The 23,279-nt window shown below is 41.5% G+C and overlaps 6 protein-coding genes across 9 annotated transcripts; 4 read left to right on the forward strand and 2 right to left on the reverse strand.

Moving 5' to 3' along the window:
- The first annotated feature begins 8 nt into the window (after window positions 1-8).
- Window positions 9-1,787, forward strand: pigx (phosphatidylinositol glycan anchor biosynthesis, class X). The gene is made up of 6 exons (XM_028404206.1): window positions 9-145; window positions 536-617; window positions 707-842; window positions 936-1,146; window positions 1,306-1,406; window positions 1,504-1,787. Exons 1-6 carry the CDS (start codon window positions 82-84, stop codon window positions 1,639-1,641), a joined length of 732 nt encoding a protein of 243 aa, XP_028260007.1. The 5' UTR covers window positions 9-81; the 3' UTR covers window positions 1,642-1,787.
- A 609-nt stretch (window positions 1,788-2,396) lies between these two features.
- On the forward strand, window positions 2,397-8,655 carry pak2b (p21 protein (Cdc42/Rac)-activated kinase 2b). Its single transcript, XM_028404356.1, has 15 exons — window positions 2,397-2,766; window positions 3,579-3,909; window positions 3,998-4,104; window positions 4,195-4,345; window positions 4,426-4,457; window positions 4,550-4,663; window positions 4,752-4,884; window positions 4,986-5,049; window positions 5,437-5,485; window positions 5,659-5,771; window positions 5,894-6,011; window positions 6,118-6,217; window positions 6,302-6,498; window positions 7,459-7,596; window positions 7,689-8,655. The coding sequence occupies exons 2-15, from the start codon at window positions 3,720-3,722 to the stop codon at window positions 7,773-7,775; spliced, it is 1,593 nt and encodes a 530-aa protein (XP_028260157.1). The 5' UTR covers window positions 2,397-2,766; window positions 3,579-3,719; the 3' UTR covers window positions 7,776-8,655.
- Window positions 8,656-8,995: 340 nt separating this feature from the next.
- On the forward strand, window positions 8,996-10,588 carry rpp21 (ribonuclease P subunit p21). The gene is made up of 5 exons (XM_028403134.1): window positions 8,996-9,136; window positions 9,252-9,352; window positions 9,692-9,774; window positions 9,867-10,001; window positions 10,232-10,588. Exons 1-5 carry the CDS (start codon window positions 9,080-9,082, stop codon window positions 10,321-10,323), a joined length of 468 nt encoding a protein of 155 aa, XP_028258935.1. The 5' UTR covers window positions 8,996-9,079; the 3' UTR covers window positions 10,324-10,588.
- aqp12 (aquaporin 12) lies at window positions 10,349-11,740 on the reverse strand. 2 transcript variants are annotated; one of them, XM_028403129.1, is made up of 4 exons: window positions 11,488-11,740; window positions 11,058-11,121; window positions 10,846-10,962; window positions 10,349-10,754 (listed from the first exon to the last, which is right to left on the reverse strand). In XM_028403129.1, exons 1-4 carry the CDS (start codon window positions 11,650-11,652, stop codon window positions 10,627-10,629), a joined length of 474 nt encoding a protein of 157 aa, XP_028258930.1. In that variant the 5' UTR covers window positions 11,653-11,740; the 3' UTR covers window positions 10,349-10,626. The 2 variants fall into 2 exon arrangements, with proteins under 2 accessions (XP_028258930.1, XP_028258929.1); XM_028403128.1 differs by having other exon boundaries at window positions 11,058-11,740.
- Window positions 11,741-12,925: 1,185 nt separating this feature from the next.
- slc35d1a (solute carrier family 35 member D1a) lies at window positions 12,926-18,618 on the forward strand. Its single transcript, XM_028403126.1, has 12 exons — window positions 12,926-13,098; window positions 13,379-13,412; window positions 13,502-13,588; window positions 13,736-13,803; window positions 13,892-13,963; window positions 14,118-14,186; window positions 14,419-14,521; window positions 15,152-15,244; window positions 15,884-15,951; window positions 16,135-16,213; window positions 16,292-16,374; window positions 17,309-18,618. The coding sequence occupies exons 1-12, from the start codon at window positions 12,989-12,991 to the stop codon at window positions 17,412-17,414; spliced, it is 972 nt and encodes a 323-aa protein (XP_028258927.1). The 5' UTR covers window positions 12,926-12,988; the 3' UTR covers window positions 17,415-18,618.
- Window positions 18,619-19,095: 477 nt separating this feature from the next.
- LOC114434156 (transmembrane protein 205) lies at window positions 19,096-23,207 on the reverse strand. 3 transcript variants are annotated; one of them, XM_028403130.1, is made up of 4 exons: window positions 23,098-23,207; window positions 22,254-22,478; window positions 21,522-21,685; window positions 19,096-21,439 (listed from the first exon to the last, which is right to left on the reverse strand). In XM_028403130.1, exons 2-4 carry the CDS (start codon window positions 22,351-22,353, stop codon window positions 21,137-21,139), a joined length of 567 nt encoding a protein of 188 aa, XP_028258931.1. In that variant the 5' UTR covers window positions 22,354-22,478; window positions 23,098-23,207; the 3' UTR covers window positions 19,096-21,136. The 3 variants fall into 3 exon arrangements, with proteins under 3 accessions (XP_028258931.1, XP_028258932.1, XP_028258933.1); XM_028403131.1 differs by having other exon boundaries at window positions 22,254-22,417; window positions 23,098-23,190; XM_028403132.1 differs by lacking the exon at window positions 23,098-23,207 and adding an exon at window positions 22,512-23,065 and having other exon boundaries at window positions 22,254-22,417.
- Window positions 23,208-23,279: the final 72 nt, after the last annotated feature.

Below are 23,279 nucleotides of genomic sequence, written 5' to 3' on the forward strand. Positions count from 1 at the left end.
CCGTAAACAGTTCAAAGAAGTGTATCAGGTGCGGCGGCACCAAGACAGTTGGGTGAACAGACTGTTATCAGGACGATTTTGATGTATTTTACACGGTTGTTGGCGCTGGGCTATTTATTAACATGTCACTGTTTGGTCGAAGAAGGTATGTTATATTTTTAGCAGTCCTTGCTAACAGTCTCTGATAAGTTTTGTATGACATCAAGTTGTGAGATTTACATCACAGTCATCTTACGACAGAGGTGAAAAAGAGATGTTTTTGTGAAAAGTACCAAATTCAGAAGGATTGAAGAACTGTACAGGAAAAAAAAATATTTATAAAAAAAGATTTTGTTCTTTCAGTGGTCTACACAGATAATACACAAATATGTATTTTAGATTTTACTCGTTGTTGTTTCCCACGAATATATGGTTATTTTTTCTGATTATTTTCAAGAACTAATTAAAAAAATTATATTTACTTTAACATCAGACTGAAGTTAAACTTCTAACTTTCTTCTAGCCTGGATTTGTATAACCTGTAGTTCTTTTGCAGATAAGATTCAGGACCATTGTAGTTTTCTAAGGCAATGTGTCGAATCAGTGTCAGTGGAGCTCTACAAAAAGGGGTTTCACAGGTGTGTAGCAGTCCTTTTTTACTGAAGATGAAGCTTTTTGAGGGTAACTGCAAGAAGGATGTGTGAATGAGTTTCTATTTGTGTTTTAGGGAGGTGATAACCACGGTTGAGCTGAGACCTGATGTACTTGACGGTGTCAGAGTTTTGCTGGTTTATAAATGGCCCAGGGGTGTCTATGTTGATCCATATCAGCTTGCATCCCTGAGTAATCGAAGTAATTGGCAGGTCAGATTAACTTTATAAAATCAGAACATAGCACAGTATATTTGTAGCCATGCACACGCTGTTATTAATTGTGACTGTGTTTGCTTCTACAAGATATTGGTAGATTCAGCCATTGATCTAGAGCTGCCTGCTCACAAAACATCAGGGTTTGCCACCTATGTGTATCCCTCCCTGGAATCAGCTCCCACACTGCTTAAAGTAACAATTCCAATACATGGACGCTACCACGAGCCTTCTAATGTTGGCAGAACCTTTACATCTGTTGACATTGAACCTCCAGACATATTGCTACGCACTGAAAAATGTAAGTAGACAGACACTGCCGGCACCTTTGCTTTCCCTCATTTTAACATGTTTGTTTAAATAAGATAATCCTTTATGAGTCCATCAAAGGAGAAATTCATGGTGATGTTTTGTGCAGATAGCAATAAAATATCTAAACTGTAACTTTTTATCCGTACAGGTGCACAGCTCAACAACTTAGAGCCCCATACTGTTGTGAATGCCCCATGCACAGTCAAGAATTCAAGCACCTGCCCGTGGGTTCAAATCCAGCATCAGCAGGTGGAAATATGTTGAACTTTTTATTACAACACTCCACTGTTTCTTTTTCTTCTCTCATAATAATAATATTATATATATATACACATGTGTCCTGTAGAAGCTCAGCCACCTGAGAGTCCAGATTCCAGTTGGAGACGAGTTGTTGGTGACACCAGTATGTGGGGGAACTCTTCTGGTCACAATGGCCTGCTGCATGGCTCTATCCCAATACATGTGGAAACATCGAATCATCTAAGCAGCTACAGTCGGCAAATATTGTGTGACCTGTTTATTTACTCACTTTAAAATACACGACTCAGGAACGTACAGCGCTACCAATGACATTTTTGAAAGTCCATTTCTTACCTGCAAGCAATAAACACCTTATTATCCCTATTTACATTCTGTTTCCTGTAATCTGTGGTCATTTCTGATGGAGAAGTAAAGAAAATACTGCCTTATTTTGTCCAAAAAAGGGTGTCATATATAGGCCTATATATTATGTAGTAGAGTTGATAGTTTGTTACTTAGCCCTGGTAATGTGTGTAATGTATACAATCTTTTATTTTGACACTGCATTAAGTAACTGTCCATCGCAGAATGCTGTAAATTAAACATGTAAAACAGATTATTTATAATATTATTGTGAGAGTTTAAACTAAATTAAACTACATGATCTAAATACATATTACAAATAGAAAAGCATGGTAATATTGACACATCATCAGTTTTCTTTGGAGGTAATGCATAATAAAAAAGGTGTGTTTTAGACTTTTCTTATTTTTCCTTTTTAGAGAAATAAAAATGTTGATTTATTTTTAAAAATGTGTGCTAAAATCTAATACTAATGCGAGTCACTAAGATTTGATATATACAGTAATAACATGTTTACGTATTTAAATCTGGCAATATTAGCAAAACGTTATTTATGTTGGACTACATTTCCTAAGATGCCTTTCGACTTGCTAGCTTCCCGTTTTAAATGTTCATATATCTCGCTTTGTATGGCTGCTGGTGTAAAACGTGCTGTCGTAGCTCCGAGTATCAGCGCTCTGTACACTGGCTGTAATGTAGTCCCAGGGTCGCCGCCTGCTCTCACACACCATTCATTTGAAACATTTATTGAATAGGCCAGGGTTGGGTCGGTAGTTCCGCTTCCCCTTCGCCATAGCGGAATTATCCAAGGGCCAAAAAGATTGAAGAAAAGTTGCACTGTAAATAGTTGGAGTCACATTTTGCTATCTTTGTTCGCCGTCTGCACCACCAAGGCCCCGATGTTACAGTGGGAGTACTTCTAAAGGATTTACAAACATTTTCCAAGTCGTCGAGGATCGTCCGGGAGTCAAGTTCTATTCAAGTTGTAACTGGTGTGGAATCTCCGGTGAGCTCCGCCGCTCCTGCGTTTTCTTCGTTAGCCTGCAAATAAAGCACATTTGTGCGCGGTAGTTTGCTGCTCTGCAGTCTGTGTTAAGTCTTCTAAACCACCGCTTAGCTGTGTTTATTTCTTAGCGGGGAAAGCCTCGGGTCTGGTTGTCACACATTAGTTAGCGTTAGCTAGAAGCTTAACGCTCTATGAGGATTGCAAGAGCTAACGTAGCTTGTCATGCTAACGCTAGCTGCTAGCTAGCACACTTGTTGGCCAAGTAGTTAATGCTAGCGTTAGCCTATAGCCGCCCCTGTTGTTACTCTTTGAAGGGCATTTTGAGTACACATTTAGGGAGGAAAAACAGTTATAAGACGACAGCGAGGCCCCGATGTCGCTATGAGGACGCGTTAAATCTTACGTGTACCCTTTTCTATTTGTACACCGGTAGAAGAATAACTTCCATTATTCTTTTATTCTAATCTGGGCTCAGCTTGAAGCATTCAGATATAACAGAACCTCCACTGCTGGTTAAACGTGTACATTATGATTTCTGCTACCTTCAGTTGAGCCACAGTCTTGTCTCTCTAAAAGCAAGTTATGTGTACATAAAGTCAAAGCAGTCAGCTGCCCCATTCTACAGTGTATTGAAATAAAATAAGGTGTGATAAGACTCAGGTCAGGTCAGGCTGACATTTTCTCTGGTTAGTGTTTTTGCTGTCTTTATGGCACCACCCAATTCTCCTGTATACTCTAACGTTATTCTTTGATCACCACACCCTGTTCTGTTTGAAACCTTATAGTTATACAGATGTCTAATATTCCTGCAGGTACCGCTTGGTGCTATCTTTCTCCTGCAGTGTATGAGCACAGCAGTGTCTCATGCTGATGTGAGCGCTGCCTCTTCTTCTTCACCCTGCTGTGTTTCCCTGCTTGGTTAGCCCTGAGAGGCTCATAACGACCTCCTAGCAATGTGTGATAACGGAGACCCAGAGGATAAACCCCCTGCTCCTCCAGTCAGAATAAGCAGCACCATCTTCAGCACTGGCTCTGGCAAAGACTCCCTCTCAGCCAACCACAGCTCTAAACCTCTGCCTTCTGTGCCCGAGGAGAGGAAACCTCGCAATAAGATCATCTCAATATTCTCTGGGGCAGAAAAAAGTAAGATATAGGAGTAATGAATGCATTCTTATAATATAACTGTGAGTAGTTTGTCAACAATGTTGTTTGTATGTTTGTTTACTTAAAGGTGGCAGGAAGAAAGACAGAGACAAAGAGCGACCAGAGATCTCACCTCCCTCAGATTTCGAACACACCATACATGTTGGCTTTGATGCTGTAACAGGGGAGTTCACGGTGAGTGTTCTTTTTTTTTTTTACTGTCATTAACACCTTTTTTGTTGTTGACTAAATCACAAGCTTAACACATTTTGCTATCACATGCAGGGTATGCCAGAGCAATGGGCTCGACTACTCCAGACCTCAAACATCACCAAGTCAGAGCAGAAAAAAAACCCACAGGCTGTGCTTGATGTTCTTAAGTTCTATGACTCTACAGGAAATGGTCGCCAGAAGTACCTCAGCTTCTCATCCTCTGGTGAGACAATAGTGGATTTGATTTAAAAATTCTACATTTAATGTGGCTGTAGGTACTTAAATGAGTTTGTTTATTAACAGAAAAAGATGCATTTACTCCAGGGCCTCAGTCTGTAAGTACAGTCACACTTTTAAAAAGATTTTATAGATACACTATGTTTTATCTTACAAAAGGCTAACATGCTGTGTTGTAACTTTGAATTAGCCTGTCAAAAAAGGCACAGAACCCTCATCTCCGAACATTAAAGACATCGATGATGATGACGATGATGAAGCTCCTCCTCCTGTTGTAGCACCAAGACCAGAACACACAAAGAGTGTATGTCACATTCCATAACTTTGCTCCAAAGGGAGTCATTCATAAATATTCTTTGTAATAATTGAACACTTGGTTTTTTTGTCCACAGGTTTATACTCGCTCTGTTATCGACCCCATCCCTGCTCCGAGCACGTGTCCAGACGGAGATGCTGCTTCTAAGGCTGCTGACAGGCAGAAAAAGAAGGGCAAGATGTCAGATGAGGAGATCATGGACAAACTGAGTAAGTTCTTAATCTGGAGGTTTTATCACAGCAAAATCCACATTTCCTCTCACACCCATTTGTCATATCTCAACACATGTGGTTTGTAATCTGTTTTGCAGGAACCATAGTTAGCATCGGGGATCCCAAGAAGAAGTATACCAGATATGAAAAGATTGGTCAGGGGTAAGTGCAGAGCTGCCATTTGTATTCTGAATGTGGGATTGTGTTTATGTAGTTAATATACATTCTATTTGTGTGGTATATGTGGTTAAGATGATGGAGATGATTGTTTACTAGCATTATGAGACTGATTTTAACCATCATCTGTATCAGGGTTAACTAAGCCATCAGTCTCACTGAGGACTCTGATGACAAAACGACAGAAGCTTTGTTTCCCTGGTAGATCCAGGCACCAAGTTCTTTTGGTGATTTTGTGTCTGCAGTAGTATACTGGCTATGATCTGTGCATGTTATCCCAGTTATGAGAGAACCAAATATGCTCATGGTAGCTGCATCGTGTGTATTTTGTGTGGATAGTGTAAAAGCAATGCCATCTGGCTCTTCTTACAGGGCATCAGGAACAGTATTCACAGCCATTGACGTGGCCACAGGACAGGAGGTAAAGACTGACCCACATTTTAAGAGTTATGGAAAGTATAAAAAGGCTGCATATATGTAACCAAACTATTTTGCAATCTGTATTTTTTTTGTCCTGCAGGTTATACTGCTGGTAAAATGGAATAAAATATACCTACAGTTTTGTCTTAAATCTCTGATATTTCATGCTACCAGGTCGCCATTAAACAGATCAACCTACAAAAACAACCGAAGAAGGAACTCATCATCAATGAGATTCTAGTGATGAAGGAGCTGAAGAATCCCAACATTGTCAACTTTTTAGACAGGTGAGAGTCAAATACACCTGGCAGCTTTTTGAATTTGTGGGATACCTTATCTTTTTAAAATGTCAGCAGAAAAAGCATCCATATGTTGTGCATCTAACCATTTTTCACTGTTCTCGAGCCAGTTTCCTGATGGGGGAGGAGCTGTTTGTGGTGATGGAGTACCTGGCTGGTGGCTCGCTGACAGATGTGGTTACAGAGACCTGTATGGATGAGGCCCAGATAGCTGCTGTCTGTCGGGAGGTACGCTGCAACTCATCAAGAAGAAAGAACTGAAGTCCTTTATGTGAAAGAAGAACTGTATCTTCACCTTTCCCCCGTCTCCTTCCTCTTGTGTCTGTATCTGCAGTGTTTACAAGCATTGGATTTCCTCCACGCGAACCAGGTCATCCACAGAGACATAAAGAGTGACAATGTGTTGCTTGGGATGGATGGATCTGTTAAGCTGAGTAAGTCTCGCTCGGCTACCAACAGCAGAGTGATTGAACTTTGGTCACCGTTACTGTGCATTTACTCTTCTTTGTCTTCAACAGCCGACTTTGGCTTCTGCGCCCAGATCACTCCAGAGCAGAGCAAACGCAGCACCATGGTAGGCACGCCTTACTGGATGGCTCCCGAAGTGGTGACCAGAAAGGCATATGGGCCTAAAGTAGACATTTGGTCGCTTGGTATAATGGCCATTGAGATGGTTGAAGGAGAACCTCCGTACCTGAATGAGAACCCACTACGAGTAAGTACAGAGGATTCTTGGTTAGCATAGTGTGGAGCGGTGTGGCAGCCTGGTTTGTCGCGTGTTTTGACATGAAACCACAAAATTGTATGTCACACTGAAGCTTTGTTAGGGCAACACAGAAGCAGAACAGACTCTCAAAATGCCAATCATAACTTTTCCTCTTTTTCATAGGCAGGAGATGTGACCTTCAGTTAGCATTGTTGTCAGAACATTGTCCTGTTTTATCCGGCTTCTCCTTCAGTACTGTCTGCAGTTTATGTTTGTGTTGGTCTTTTGCATCCTCATGCAATCAGTTACACTAAGTGTGACTGGACTCCACATCAACTTACACTGGCTGCACTTGTTTGTACTGTATGTAACAAGGTTTAGCTGATGAAACTACGTACTGGGATTGGAACATCTGTCAACACTTGAGACTTTATGGTGTCTAGATAATGGCAGTATTAGTGGTTTACTTCATTGTAAAGGTTTCTAACTATAACCAGTAGGGATGTCCCGATCCGATCACGTGATCGGAAATCGGGCCCGATTGCGTGATTTCAGACTCGATCGGAATCGGACATTACCTCCCGATCAGGACTCGAATATATTTATTAGGACTCTCAAAGTTAACGCCTTCTGTGCAGGGTGGCTCTGTGTCCTGTAGTGTAGGGGTATGACAGTCGCTTTTGGTGCAAGAGGTCGTGGTTCGAGACCTCGATGAGCTGCTGCTGCGTGTGTGAAATCTCCTAGCGTGGCGCTCTGGACACACACGTTTTGCTAGGATTGGATCGGGACTCGGTATCGGCAGATACTCAAAATCAAATGACTCGGACTCACACTCGAGGGCAAAAAAACCTGATCGGGACATCCCTAATAACCAGTTTGACTTGAATCACATGTGGAAGTGTGTTTTTCAACACAACTACATTTCACACACCTGTCTTCCTTTTTTCGTCATCTCTTCCTTTTTGACAGGCATTATACCTGATTGCCACAAACGGCACACCCGAGCTTCAGAATCCTGAGAAGCTGTCTCCAGTCTTCAGAGATTTTCTCAACCGTTGTCTGGAAATGGACGTAGAAAAAAGAGGTGGAGGCAAAGAACTCCTGCAGGTTAGCAACTCTTTGAGTTAATGCTTTTTAAAATCATCCGTCATCTGTTAGATTTGCACTTTTTAACCTAACGATTTTCCTGTTCCTCTTAGCATCCCTTCCTGAAGCTGGCAAAGCCCCTCTCCAGTCTCACACCTCTCATCCTGGCAGCCAAGGAGGCCATGAAGGGCAATCGTTAGCTGAAGAAACTAGCTCCTCTGCCTTCACATGCTGTGCACAAACGTGCCAACCTTTTAGATTTCGTGCCAGACAATAGGCTGAGAGTGACTTGCTACTCTTGCTCATGCACCAGCCTTATAAGCCCTGACAAACCTCACTGTGAAGACCAAAAAATCTAGAGCACAACCCCTCCGCTGTCCATATGAACTCTATTTTCACTCAGACGTCAGAAGACAAGTCAAACTAAAGTGCTTAGAATCAGTCAGGCATAGTTAATTTTGTACATCAAATTTCCTGGTGACAAGTTAGGGCTAGGCATGTATTTAACTTGGAATGAAGAAGACGCCTAGTTCTATTTAGTTTTTTAATCAACTGCCTTAAACAAATGCAAAATGTTGCCTAATGTATTGTTGATTGTGTCAATGTGTCTTTTCCCGTGATTTTTACTACCTTTGTAATTGACCTTTTCAGCTTGTCGGTGTCTTAGTTATTTTGATACTTGAATTTCATGTTTGTCCCCCTTGTTATATAATGTGTCTCATTCAATGAACACTCTTGCTATTTCCACATTGACCCATGTTTTATGGACATTTCTTTTTTATAGGAAACATTTCAGTACATTCAGCATCACGAACACGTGCTGAATGATTGTGACGTTCAACAGTTGTCGCATGTAACAGACCTACTGTACCAGTTCTTCCCCTGTATCATTAGTCTCCAGATGCCAGAGGTGCACCTTACAGGCAAAGTAAAATGTTAGATTGACAGGGTTTTTACTTTCTTCTCTATTGTTGTTATTAAAAATGAGTATTGTATGTTGATCTCTGTCCTCTGTGTTCTTCCAGACTAAACAAAGTTGCTTGTCCCATGTGTATATTGTGTACTATAATTAGTTTTTTTTTTAAAGTGACCATAAAATAGTGGTTACCTGTGGAAAACTGATAAAGACAATTTGTTAAATGTTTCATTTGCGCTTCTGGATGACTAACATCCTTGTCTTCGCACTCAAATAAATGCAGCTGTTTTGCTTTTGAGATTTGGGTTTGAACGTGATTGGTCTTCTGTAATATTTTTTATATAAAGCTACACAAAGGTGCCATCCTATAAAAAAATGACAGCCTTTCCTGTGTTAAATGTTTGCAATACAATAACAGTGATTACGTAGATTAAACTCCACAATGCAGATACAGATCGAAGAATAGTATAAAAACAGTGCGCTTTTATTTTGAAAGGTTGATCCGGAAGTTATTGATAGCTAGCTGAGAGTTTAGGCTGTAGCTCGTTGTAGGATACATTGAGGTGTGTTATCTGACATATTTGTGTGATGGCATTCCAACTGAAGGACAAAGAAGCATATCAAAGACTGAACTATCTTTACCAGGTTGGAGAAATGTTCAGGAAATTCGCTATCACGATGCTGCCGGTGGCAATCACGTGGCTAGCATGCTAGCCGTCTTGCTAATTGAAGCTTCACTGTGTTGTTTTTATCTCAACAGGCCGCACATTGTGTTTTATCTCAAAATCCGGACAACGTGGAGCTGGCTCGTTTTTACTGCTTCACCCAAAAGACAATAGGCCGACGTTTAGTCCTCAGACAGTAAGTTGAAGCTGTTAAGACTAAAGGTTCTTTGGTCTGGGTCTGCTTCACTTCCTAAGAAATGCTCACTGGGCATAAAACACGTTACAGTATTGTATATAGTTTTTAAAATGAAAAAGGTTGAAGACAAACAAAGTTGTTTCTTTGTGCCATTGAGCTCATTTGATAGTCTAGAAGAGCCACACATAGTTAGAGTAATGTTCATTACTTTGTACAGTGAAGTGTAGTAGTCCTCCTCAGCTGTCCTTATCTTGTATGAATAACATTTACTGAAACATACTTTGTCCTTTTTTAAAGAATATGAATGACAATCAAAACATGCTGACATTTTTATTGCAGAGACCCATCAGTGAAAAGAACATTATGTAAGAAGTGCTGCTCTCTGCTCATCCCAGGTGTGACTGCTACCACAAGACAACGAAGTAAGCCGGTCTGTTCTGATGATATGATGTACATACAATGTTTTGTGTCTAAAGATAATAACAGATTGTTCTTTGTTGACTTGTTCTCCAAGGAAAAAACAGCAAGACTCGCTTCACTGTGGTAAGATGTCTCAGCTGTGGCCAGAGCAAGACCTTGCTCAATAATCCAGATTACTGTTTATGGGCCGACCGACCTGAGGCTCAGCTGGAACAACAAAGGCAGCAAGGTGACAAACATCAATCCTTACAGGTGGCTCTTCACATAATCATACTGTGCTGGGACAAACAGTACTTGTCCTTGTATGTCTTTAAACGAGTTTCAATTTCTCTGGGACTTAGATCAATAATAATCGGGCCGCTAAATTGAAAATGTAGCTGACTCAGATTCCAGCAAAGAATATGTTACAGTATTGATAAATCTAGTATTGGCTGAAATCTTTTTTTTTTCCTCCCACAGATCCAGGCACATCTAAAAGTCAACCAAAACACAGGGAGCCTGATGGGTCACAGTCATCTAAAACTAAAGTCAAAAGTACCACCAGCACATAGCAGCAGCAGGTTTTTTATTATTAAGTTTTTGGCCTTTTGTGCACCTTATGATGCTGTCTGCATCGTGTCTTTCTTGATGCTGCCACCAGATAGCCACTTTTTTCATGCTGTAAAGATGTTGGAGATGAAGTTTTGTTCCTATGCAGTCATGGACTACTGAAAGCAGGGGGACTGGAATGAAACTTAAATAGCTTTGTTAGTATTTTCTGTCAGAATGGTCAGAGACAGGTCTGAGAATGGAAATAAACATCCTGAGCACAGCGGATTGGTTGGCAAGTTTTTTTTTTTTTTTGGAGGGGGGAATCACAGTTTCTTCTTTTCTGCTTTTTCTCCTTTCGGCACTCTGAATCGTGTCTTCTGGAAATACAGGAGGTTCTTGGCAAAAATCCTTGGAATGTGGCCCATGTACAGGAGGAGAGCCAAAGTCACACCTTAAAAAGACATTCATTGTATTAAAAAAAAGTGTGGTCACTTTTAAAGAAATGGAAACATGTACATGTGTTTTCATTCAAAGTAATTCACCTGTTAGAGGGCCCAGCCAGTACACCACTGCATACTCCATGAAGGTGAAGCCAGGGCAGTGGAAGGTGAGGCCGTACGCCAGTGATGGATTTATGTAGGCTGAAGTGTAGCCTCTGGCTGGAGAAAACAGGACAAGGTTTGTTGAACTGGTTAAAGACTAAAGAAAGCTTTAAAATTCTAGAATTCAGGAGCCCACTTAACATAGCACCTACCTGTATAGGACAGGAATGTGAGGAGGACGGCGATCAGAGGCACCTGGATCAGAGCAGATCTGCGCTGCAGGTTTAAGTGGATGAGGTGAAAGATGAGTGCACAGACACATTCAGTGAAAAAGCCCTGAAGCACAGAGGCCAGCAGAGACGTGCTACACTGTGTTGCCATCAGGTTTTTGATCATGTGCATGTCCGTCAGCTCCAGACTCCAGTAGTACAGAGCTGCCAGACAGGCCAGGTGAGCCCCAACAAACTGGGACGCAACAGCAAGCAGCGTGGGCAACGTGGCAGCTTCAAGCTGCAGGAACCTCTGCACAACCACAGTGGGATTCCCTGATGCACCGCCACAGATCACGCCGTGGGTCAGCAGCACCCCGAACAGCATGGTCACAGTTACATCAGCACCCAAACCCCCGGCCCACTCACCCACCTCCACTATAGTCTGAACCTCAAGCCAACATGCCACCAGCATGAAAGATGAGGCGAACTCTGAAATGAAGCTGAACCGAGGCCATTTTTTAAGTAATGTCCGACCTGTAGCTGCAAAAACCACAACGGCCACAAAATATCCAAGAGACGCGTTCAGTCCAGACATGACTCAGATTGAATGTCCTCTGTTTCTTTTTCTGAAAAAGAAAAGGGGGATTGTGCTCCACTGTGCACTCTGTTTGACAACGTGGCACATGCACAGACACATTCTTATCAGAGACACGTCAGGTTTTATCCCACTACCACCACCTGCCAAAATACACACAGTTCTTTACAAGGTCAGGTCAAGAAGCCTCATTCAGTGGTCATTCATTATTTAGAACCGCACTGGGCAAACTATTCACTTCTTTTTAGGCCTTAAATGTCTCTCTTCACTTAAAAACTAAAACATGATGATGCTAATGAGGCTCTGCTAACATTATTTGTGTGGATGCAGAGGTTAGGCACCAGCCCCTCAGCCAGTTGTCTTGCATTTGAAATTTCCTTTTTCAATAGGACCTTTGACCTCTTTAGAAGCCTTTTACTATTTTTTTTCCACTTTTTATATGCATGGAACTCTGTTAAATCATTCTGTGTTTTGCCTCCATCTTGTGGTGGTGTCATGGTAGCCATGCTACATTCTGTAATGCATCTTCTACTCTGAAAATCTTATTTTTCAATATGAAAGTATGAACAAACAAAATAACCATAAAAACTACCTCGCTCTCTGAAAACATATTTACAACATCAAAACTAGAAAAGGGCATTTCCTGAAGAAAATGCAGGTTTAATTGCTGCAGCTGAAGCATTGCTTTAAATGCTGATGTGAAGGATTGCTCTGAATTGCTGGAGAATCAGAGCAAAAAACTATAATTTAAAAAAAAAACTTGAAGTTGACCCGGAATGTCCTCTAGAAGAAGAAGAAGAAGAAGAAGAAGAAGAAGAAGAAAGAGGGTGAAGAACAATAGTTTGATTGACTAGCAACGGCAATCAAACTATTTAAACATAGTCAGTGAATAAATGCAAACCCTAAATTGTGATTGGGCCTAACAGATCTCATGTCAGGTTAAACCCCGGAAGTACGGCGTTATCAATTTATATCATGGATAAGGGGATAAGGAGTAAAAGGTAATAAAAGGTAATGCCATGTCAAACATGCAGAAAATATAACATGTCATCAGCTTCCGATGTCCAATCAATAACTATGGCTAGTTGGTGTTTCCAGATTGAGTGCTAAGAATATCTCTAAGTCACATTTTAGCGTTTTTTTTCTCGCTGCAATAATGTTAAAACTTGAGGCAGAAGTTTTAAAACGTCAAACGTCCGTGTGTGTGTGTGTGCGCGCGTGTGTGTGTGTGTGTGTGCGCGCGCGTGTGTGTGTGCGCGTGTGTGTCGGGGGGTAAGCAGTGAAGTGATGGCAGGGGAAGAGCCGACACTCAGAGAGGAATGAGAACTTGTCGGGGATGGCGGACAAACCTCTGACACTCTTTGTGAAGCTGTTTGCCGCCGGCTTTTACGGTCTGAGCTCATTTCTGATCGTCGTGGTGAACAAAAGTGTCCTCACCAACTACAGGTACGGGCTTTGCTTACGCATATAACGGTTACAGATATAAAACGCTGCTATGTTAGCTAAGCTAGCTGTTGGAAGTTGTGCTGGCTGGATAGCTGAACACTGTGAAGCGTATTAGCTCAAAGGCAACTTTTGGCTAGCGGGGCAGACCCTGTGATGCAGACAGACCAGAGAGCTTCAGTTTGTTTAGCATTTTCACGAAGCTATATGTAAATACGTGGTTAGCTAACTCCACTGCCGTGTGTGTGATCTGTAACATTTACTGGACGCTCTGCTGTTGTAGGTTTCCTTCATCAATATGTGTCGGAATAGGACAAGTAAGTAGAATGCATTTTCACTTCTGTACCATAGCTATAATCCTGCAGGCAGGTAGAGCTGCACTGATTCCCTCTGCATGTGTGTGCAGATGTTGGCCACGGTGGTTGTGCTGTGGGTGGGCAAGGCTGCGAGGGTGATCAGCTTCCCAGACTGTGATGAGAGTATACCTCGCAAGGTGAGACTCGCCTGTCTACAGAGGTGGAAGAGGTGTATAGGTGTTTTACTGTAGTATAATAATCTTTACGCACTCAGATGGGTTCTGATCATGTCACCACTGTTAAAATATATATATGCAAAAATCATATACATCTGTGTTTTGTAGACATTTCCTCTACCTCTCCTTTATGTGGGAAATCAAATCACTGGTCTGTTTGGAACCAAAAGGCTGAAGTAAGTTCTCATCATGTAAAGGGAAGTTGAGCTCTTTTTTTGCCATGTTATCATTTAATGTTTATTACCTTTTGTCTCCTTTCACCAGTCTGCCGATGTTTACCGTGCTTAGGAGGTTCTCCATCTTGTTCACTATGCTGGCTGAGGGATTTCTGCTCAAGTAAGATTGCACATGGCAGATAACCCACTTTTCTTGATCATTTATTGGTTCTCTTTATCACACCTTTCTCTTCGGACTGTTATGGTGGCTCTTATTTGCAGCTCAAAGCAGTCAGATTGAGTTTTATTCCTGTACTGTCTCTGACCCATCGCAGGAAGAAATTCTCCAGGCCAGTCCAGCTCACAGTATTTACAATGATCCTTGGGGCGTTTATCGCTGCAAGGTAAGCTTGACTGACATCCAGGTGTACCTGGCAGTTAAACAGACCTGAATTACTCTCACTACAAAGGGACGCCCTGTCCTGATATACACCCACCATTAGCTGCTGTCATCTTTAGAGTCATTACACATGTTGTACATCTGCTGAACCCCAGCGTACCCGAAGCTAAACATTTAATGACAGCGTGCGTCTTTACCTTCTTGACACTTTCTGTTGTTTACTCCTGTCTCTTTAGTGCTGACTTATCCTTTGACCTGCAAGGCTACGTATTTATTCTGCTGAACGACGTTCTGACTGCGGCCAATGGAGCCTATGTGAAACAAAAATTAGATGCAAAGGTATGTGGCAGTCCTGATGAATAGTGAGCATTGTTGGGCAGGGACTGGTTTTGGCCTTGAGCTGATGTTAGTGAATGTAGAGAATTCAAACTGTCCTTAACATCTGGCCTAAAGGAACACAGTGTTTAGTGTACGTACCCATTCCTTAAGTGACTTCCTTTCTTATGGCTATGTTGATTTAGTAGTAGAAAGACTGTCTGTTGTGACTGTTAAAAAAATACTGCTTTACTAAGGATTTTAATTATTCGTCAGATTAATGCACACTGTTTGACTGTTAAGTCAGTAATGGCTTGTAGCTTGTTTTAGTGTTTTTTTATGTCACACGAGGAGACTGCTCCACTCTCATGTTACAGCAGAGGCAGCACGGGATCCAGATTTAGTCTGTGATGTCTGTGGTGCACCATCTGCTAATAGTAAGCTAGACTGAGAGGTGTGCATGACGGGAGGAACTGAAAGATGGAGTCATGTGACACAAACAAGAGGTGCTAGAATAGTGCATGGCTGGTTGTGTGTGACATCTGTATGCTAGTTAGTGAGGAATGCATGAAAAGACGTGTGAATAAGGCTCTCTGTCCTGGTTCTGCTGTGTTTTCATGCATTTCTTTGCTTCTTTTTCTTTTTTTTTTCCAGGAATTGGGGAAATATGGATTGCTCTACTATAATGCATTATTTATGATCATTCCCACTCTGCTGTTGGCTCATGTGACTGGAGATATACAGAAGGTGAGCACTGTGATTCTTCTGTTCGTGGCCTTGGCACTGATGAGATATTTCAAGGTTTGATCCTGATTTAAACTGAGTGTAGTAATGTTCCGAGCATGGGTGTGTGCCGTAAATATCTTTTTCTTTGGTCACTGTTGGCACAGACCTGGTTTACCCAGCGGAGGCCCAGCAGTCAGAAAGGCACAAAGATGCCATTATACACCTAGTAGACTTCTTCACAGCAATGTGTACAGCCTACTGGCTGAGTAACTACAGCAGAGATACAGACCAGCACCTTTTAAACCTTTTGAAACTCCTCAGTTAAAATTAAGCCAGACAAAATGTGTGACTTTTCTAAAACATGTATAATTGAAAATGTTATTGCATTTATTTATGCTCAGACTTGGTATTTGCAGGGTGCTTAGGCATGACAGGAAGCATGATAACATTGCACTTAAAGCAGAGTTTCTATGATCTCATTGGACAGAAATCTGTCATCTGTCAACAAATTGTTTGTTTTTTGTAATTTCTGAGCATTTGGTAGACAAATAAGTGTGCTGTGCTTTTGTAAGTGAAACATTAATCAATTGGGTCGGACTGTAAACAAAGGTTTCCCCTTTCTTGTTGCTCTTGATGTGTAATGTGTTCCTCTCCTGTCAGGCGGTGGAATATGAGGGTTGGTCAGACGCGTTGTTTCTTTCCCAGTTTGGCCTCTCGTGTATCATGGGGTAAGATAAAGACCAAGGCTTATGTGTTGTGATTAAGTGTTTTTGTACTACCACATTCTCTGATATCAGGAATGAAATCTAGACTCTATGACACTGTGTGATCCACTGTCTACAGCATGCATTGTTCAATCACTTCATGTTCAGACAATTGAGTTTTGTGTAATATGAACTTGTTTTTGACAGGTTTGTTCTGATGTACTCCACTGTGCTGTGTACACAGTACAACTCAGCATTAACAACCACCATCGTGGGATGCATCAAGGTGAGCTACATGTTTAAATGAAGCGACAGTTAAATACACAAAACGTGCAGCTTTGTTAAGACTCCCTCCATTTTGCAGAACGTCCTGGTGACATATATCGGGATGGTATTCAGTGGGGACTACATTTTCTCCTGGACTAACTTCATAGGTTTGAACATAAGGTATGAAATGTCTAAAGACAACAACACAAAAGCTCACATTCCAATATGGTCACACTGATGGTTGAGTCATTTACATAGAACATAATGTAGCATTGTTTTTAGTAATGTTTATGGAGCGGCCTGGCTCCATGGATGGTAGGACTGACAGTTCCACTATTAGATGGACATCTTGTACAAATAGTCATGGTGCTCAGAGGATGAAAGCGCTGTGTATTCTCCTATGGTTGAAAAACATGCACTCTCAGAATGCACTGACCTTATTAATCAGAGTGAGGTTAAACTGAATTCCTCTAAACTGTCTTCTGCATGGTTTTCATTGGGCAGCATAGGCTCAGTGGTATAGCAGGGTTGTCCAATAACTGGAAGGTTGGTGGTTCGATCCCAACTCCTGCCTAGTCACTGTTGTGTGTCCTTGGGCAAGGCACTTTACCTGTACCGCCTCCAGTGTGCTCACTGGTGTATGGCGCTCTTTGCTGGGCTGCCTTAAGCAATTTCCCCATTGTGGGACTAATAAAGGTTTCTTAATTTAATTTCTTGATTTTAAAGTGCTGGATAATGAAAATTAACAATGGCAAAGGTAACGGGTGTTGACAAAAGCAAGCGTTTGCTTTACTCATAGCTGAGTCACCCACTATCTCAACAGTTCTGTGTGATCCTAGTTGCTTCTGCTGAGAAATGAAAAAGATCAGTAATGACTCGGGTATTACTAACATTAATGTATCACCACCAGGACCTCAGACATGCATGCTGGGTCTTGTATAAGAAATTTCAACAGGGACATACAACCAGTTTTACAACATGTGGTGTGCACCTTAAAACTGTTCAGTACAACTCAAAACACTGCTGGTAATGGATCTTGTTTGTCATTGCACAGGTGGTAGGTGTTTGTTACAGGTATACTCTAACATAGCTGCTCTCTCTCTGTTGTTTGCAGTATTGCTGGCAGTCTGGTGTACTCTTACATCACTCTCACAGAGGAGCAGTCCAGCAAAACAAGTGAAAACACCAAGCTAGACATCAAGGGCAAGGTGGTTGTATAACTGACACTGGATTTTATTGTTTTTTTATGCTGGGAAACAGGAGATGTCTATTTTGTCTACGACTTTTAATTTATGGAGTATTTTAGCAGCGAAGGCAGGAGATTAGTGGGAATGGAAAGAGCCATGCCTTCACCAAAACCCTCCTCCTGCTGCTGCCATAGTTACGCAAGCCTCCAGAGGGACTGTAGGCTGATTTTTAGATGGTGTTTTTTTTAATATTTACATTTTGATACAGTACATATGAGCATTGAGATCAAGGGAACATGGAACCAATAGTATTTATATGAAAACATTTCTTGATATTTAACACTTTAAATGAGACGTTGGGATGATGTAAGGTTTCTTGAACGTTGGGAGAGCACAGCTGGATTTATCTGCTTTTTAACGTGTGGGTGTGTACTGACGAATCATGGGATCATTAAGTAATGGTTATTTTAAAGGCACAATCCTTCTCCTCTTTATTGCCTCTACGGTTTTGCTGTTTACAAGGAATGTAACTTTGCCTTCTGAGCACAGTGAATTGCACTGACGCTGTCATTTTCTGTTGTTTCAGTCTTTACCCTGGTACATGTTCTTTCTGTGTGCAAATACTGTTATAAGCTTGTTACAGACACATGGCAGTGACAGTGATCTGACCTCATCCTACAAACAACCAAAGTGGATGGGCGGTATGGCTGTCTCTGCTCCCATCAAGGATTGTGGCTTTAAATAATGTTGCTGCCTTCTTTCTGGGGTATTTTAAGGTGACAGTTTACATTTTGCTCCCTTGATGCTACAAGAGGTTTGACTGTAGCTGGTTCTCTCTATGCAGAATTGACAAACAGTACTGACAGTTTGTTATTTTTACAAGGGGATCCATTTCTGTGTGTGTGTTTTTTTTTTTTTATTGACACGGTGTCGTCACACTTTTAACTGAAGAAGCACCTGCGGTGGTGTGGAAATGACTTGCCTCACCTCCTGTTTCATTCATTAAGAGAAGTGTTTTTTCCTGAAATGTAAGTTTCAGGGAGCTTTTTAAGTATTACCAGAGAAAGTTGATTATTTAAATGTTTAACTGTCGGGTACGAGTGTAGACTTTGTTTTGTTACATTTTTATCTATGTTGTTTTATATTTATTACTTTGTTAACTAATTCATTTTGTAGGTGAAGTGGACTTGTGGAGTGTTGGTGCTGATTTCACCATGTATTTGTAGCAGGAACACAGCGAGCTATTTTTTACATTAAAAGACTTTGACATGTATTTCTTCTACATTGTTATTATACCTTTATGTTAGGCATGTATGCATAAATATCTGGTCAACATTTTCCCCTCAACTACCTGCACTTTGTATCCTGGATAATTCACACAGGTCAACCACTGAGGCTCTTTATATATATTTCACCAGATACAGGGTTATTCTTCCCTAACCCTGTATCTGATATGTGCAGAATGTAATTACAGAGTTTTAATGCACACACCGAGGTTAGTTTTCAGCCCATTCTTTGCATTAGTAATGCACCCTTATATCGCCACTAGGAGTCGCCAAAGTTCACGAATCTACAAATACAAGTCGCACCTTACAAGCTAGGCATATCTTCTTGGAGATCTGTGGACAATAGGAGTGCAAGAGGAGAGCATCAGTATACCACAGATGGTTCCTGCACTTTACGAGCACATGGCAATAACCAGATGAAACACACACTTGATACAAAACATTTTAATACAAAAAATACATGTCAAAACCTTTTTTGAACCTACCACCATTACCATTTTGCGACCTCACAGGCCTTAAATTATTTTGAATAAACAAAACCCAATACAATTACCCTTTAGCCCATACATACCCCAAGCTTGTTCATTAAAGTAAACTGTTCACAAATATACAAATACAGCTTTTATGTGTGTGTGCATTCAGATTTTTTAATTATTATTATTAATATAAACTGGTTGTCCTTACAGGCAAAATCAAAGACATAACGTATGTACAGGTCTAAAAACAGCTACCAATTCCATTGCATTGCTTTTGCAGTAACAGGCACCTTCATTAGTCCAGTCTGAACTCTCAGCAGTAACTCCCTCCATTAAGGATATGTTGGTGTCTTCAATTTAGTTTACAGACCAACACCCAGGTAGGAGACGCTCTGACATATTTGTACAGTAACAAGACTATATTACTGACCACAGAACATTTCTGTGTTTTAGTCATAGTAATAGATTTATGACTAAAACATACCACTAAAAATTACTTGGCTTCAGTTCAAGACTGCATTCCCCCCACAGAGAGATCATGTTTGAACACTTATCTGCTGATGTACAGAAAACTGACGTGCTATAAAATGAAGCAAGATTAGCACACTGCATCCTGGGAAGTGAAGTGGAGGGGCTGACTGTAGACAAAGCTATTCAGATCTTCACTATTCTATGTAGCTACAGAAATATCACAGTGGGACTTCCTGTTCTTGCATTGTTTTGCTATTCACAGAGTAAGTTCTCAAATTATCACACTGTATGATCAATGTGCCACTGGGTGGAGCCAATGCCTTTCCAACACCGCTGCCTACATTTGGCTATGCCACAGATAAGTAGCATCTTAGCACAACTAGTGTTGCCATCATTCCCTGGTGCCCCTTAGATGATAAACCCCTGAGACCACATAGTGCAGATGTCACTTTTGCATCAGAAACACAAAAAGCATATTACTGGCTTTGAACTTTTTGCATAGTCCTTTTAAGAGTTTAAATGCACATGCAAGTAGTACTAATGCTATAGCTACAGACATTTAGTCATATAAACACATCAGTGTGGCACACCTAAACAACACTTGCAACTATCCCAAAAAACATGCCTCTTTTTTCCAATCAGTGCATAATACACTTAATTATTAAAACCCTCAGAGCTGCTTAGCATCACTGACGGCTCATCTTTAATGCCCTCCTCATAGGCACACTGCTAATTATGGAAACAGCAAGGAAGAACCTGTTGGACATAACAAATCTTAAATCTGCCTCACTGCTCATTTTCAGATCACTGAAACTACCAACAAACAGCAATAATCTCAACAGCAGCAAATACGTGTGTTTTGGCTGAGCTGAAACAGTCCTGGCAGCATACCATAGTAAAAGTGTGCGCTAAAGATAGCGCAACCTGTCACCCTGAAATGTGAAGGTATGCACAGGTTTTCTGCAACATGAGGAAAGCCAGACAAACCTGTGACTCTACACTGTGTGAAAGGTAAGTAAGACTCAACCCAAACAGGCGGAGCAGGAGTGAACAGCAGGGGAGACTTGCTAAAGGTGTTTTACTGCTACATACATAAAAAAAAGGTGCAGTGCATTGGGCTATTTTCTGCTTTGGTGTTTCTGCGGCTACAAGTTTTTACAAAACACCTGTTTTAGCTGACTGTAAAGTGTCTCAATAGTAAATGGTAAAGCTAACAGAAAAGGGAACTCTCAAAGCAGCCAGGTCTGTCAGCCACAGTAGGTGAAAGGTGAGGCATTACTCACCAACAGTCACTGATTCATCTCTCTACAAGTTGAGCAATAAGGCTGTATCTTTTCATTATTCCCCAGGACACAAAAACAACAGGGGTTTCCTGACATGTCCAATACCTAATAAGCAGATGGAGAAAGAAAGGCAAATTAAATATATAAGTTAAAGCTTCAGTAAAGTAAAAGGTGTGTCTGGATTCTAAAGGAGTGACTCTATTTAAAAGACCCAACAGTCCAGCTGCTGTGCACCAGAGCTACAGTGTTACCAGATTCTCGGCTGTGTAACAGAGGCTGTAGAAGTTGCAGCCTATGCAGCAGAAGTTGCACAGAGAGGACAGCATTCTGTAGAGCCACAGACGACCGCTGAGGTGCCTGTATTTGATGTCTGTCTCGCACAGCTTAGCGTAGGCTTCACGGTTAGAAGAAAGGCCGATATCCTGACCCAGTCCGCACGTCTGCTCGATAAGGTGCATGTCCGCCATGATCTCCGATGTCATTTGGCCAAACCACTGAGCGTTGACAGCCGCAACTGTCACTGACACAAAGAAGATAAAGATCTGGAGGTAAAAGTAAAGGCAGAGGTTAAGGTATTATAAGAAATTGTGTTTAATGTGGTAGTGTGGAAGAAAAAACACACACCTGAAAGGCCTCTCTGTCATCCATCTTGTCACTTGGATGATACACAGCGTAGATAGTGAGGTTAAAGAAGGCACAGGCTGAACCCAGGTGGAGGTAGAATGGTACAAGACGACTCTGAATGAACCCATAAGTGTGTCTGTTCAGGTGGCTGTCCATCACAAAGCCTGTGCAGGAATCAGAACAGGTTAGCGAGGGCTTCTGATTTCCTATGATGTGTCTATCATGGAATCCCAGTGACTACATGGACGGAAACACTCACTACAATTTTAGTCGCATGTTGATGGATGCTCTAACTTGTTTATTAAGTAGTGCTTTTCATTTACTACAGCCACCATGATGCACCATGACATAAGATTTGCTTGATGAATAGGGAGCTCAGCTGTTGCAGTGCATTGTGTCATGGGGTCAGCTTTAGTTAATAATATAACTGGTGCATAGCAGTCTGCTTTACACACAGTCAATGCACACACCTCAATTCAGACAAAGCCAAATATGTGAAAACCGAGCTAGGACAAAAACAAGTCAGTGTCTGGGTGTAGCTGTAAGATGGCCAAAATAAGAATTTATAGTCAATACAAATGTGGTAGCAATACCTCACTGATGAGGTATTTGCTGAACAATACTTCATCAGTGAGGTCTTGTTCAGCAAATGCATTATAAGACATGTCATGATTTTGTCTGTAGGCTGTGATTTATTTCAAAATCTTGAGATAATAAATACATGGTACCTACTTGAAATAAAGGTGACCCAAATTTGCATTCCCCAGTAGGTGGAGAGCAGCAGCAGCTGCAGCAGCTTCACAGTGAACGTGGGCTCCTGGTCGGTAGACATCCTTTCTCCACAGACTCTTTCACCTCCACTCTGAACTCCACTGTCCACAGCAGAACAGCACCGTCTGGAAAGGCGGGTAAAGCCTAAACCTCCCTTCTGTGTGTGAAGGACACTTAACGCTGCCTCTGCAAAGACACAACATACAAGCCAGCTGCAACCTTTAGCTCCAATCCCTGCAGGCCATACAGCTGGAATGACAGACTCCCACTGCACACACTGTAACTGGGCTGGGCTGCTTCCCGAATGAATACAACAAGCAACAGGTGAGTATTTCTTCCCGTGTTAAAATCACGACAGGACACAGTGTACTTATATGAAACTTCCGCATTGTTGCCAGGGAAACTGGGCTGCTGTCCTGACCTTAAACAGAGTGCAGCAATAAAACAAGTATACAGTACATGCACTGAACTTCAGCTAACAGCTAACCACAGAAGTGTGCAAGATAAACACAACCAGCAGTGAAAAAGAAACTAAAGACGTAACGACAACACTTCAGCAAAACCTCAAAGTCACCTTTGTTTAAAAAAATACTTTAACTAGCAAACACCAGCTGTTAGCTAGTTGTAGTCACACTGTGTAGCTCAAAGTCATCAAACTACACTGACTAGCAGCTTACAGCTCGCTAACATCAAGCATTAAGAACTCAGCGCTACTTTTAAGTCTTCTGTCCTTTAAGTAAGTTTTGTCATTTTAATAGAACCACGGGGTTAGTTCTGTAGTTTTAATGCTCAAAACTTGCAGTACCTGTGTTAATAAAAAGCTCCAGCAGCTTGTTGCAGTTGATGTCGGCTCTGAAGTGAACTTAACTAACCGGACTGACAGCAGCGACGCTGCTAGCTCGGCTCGTCCTACAAGTCTCACACAGGAGGAGGCGGAACCAAGTGTCAAGATGTGCTCTGTGAAAAGCAGCCCTGCTGCAACGGGCA

This window comes from Parambassis ranga, chromosome 4, assembly GCF_900634625.1.
Source record: "Parambassis ranga chromosome 4, fParRan2.1, whole genome shotgun sequence".
Taxonomy (NCBI): domain Eukaryota; kingdom Metazoa; phylum Chordata; class Actinopteri; family Ambassidae; genus Parambassis; species Parambassis ranga.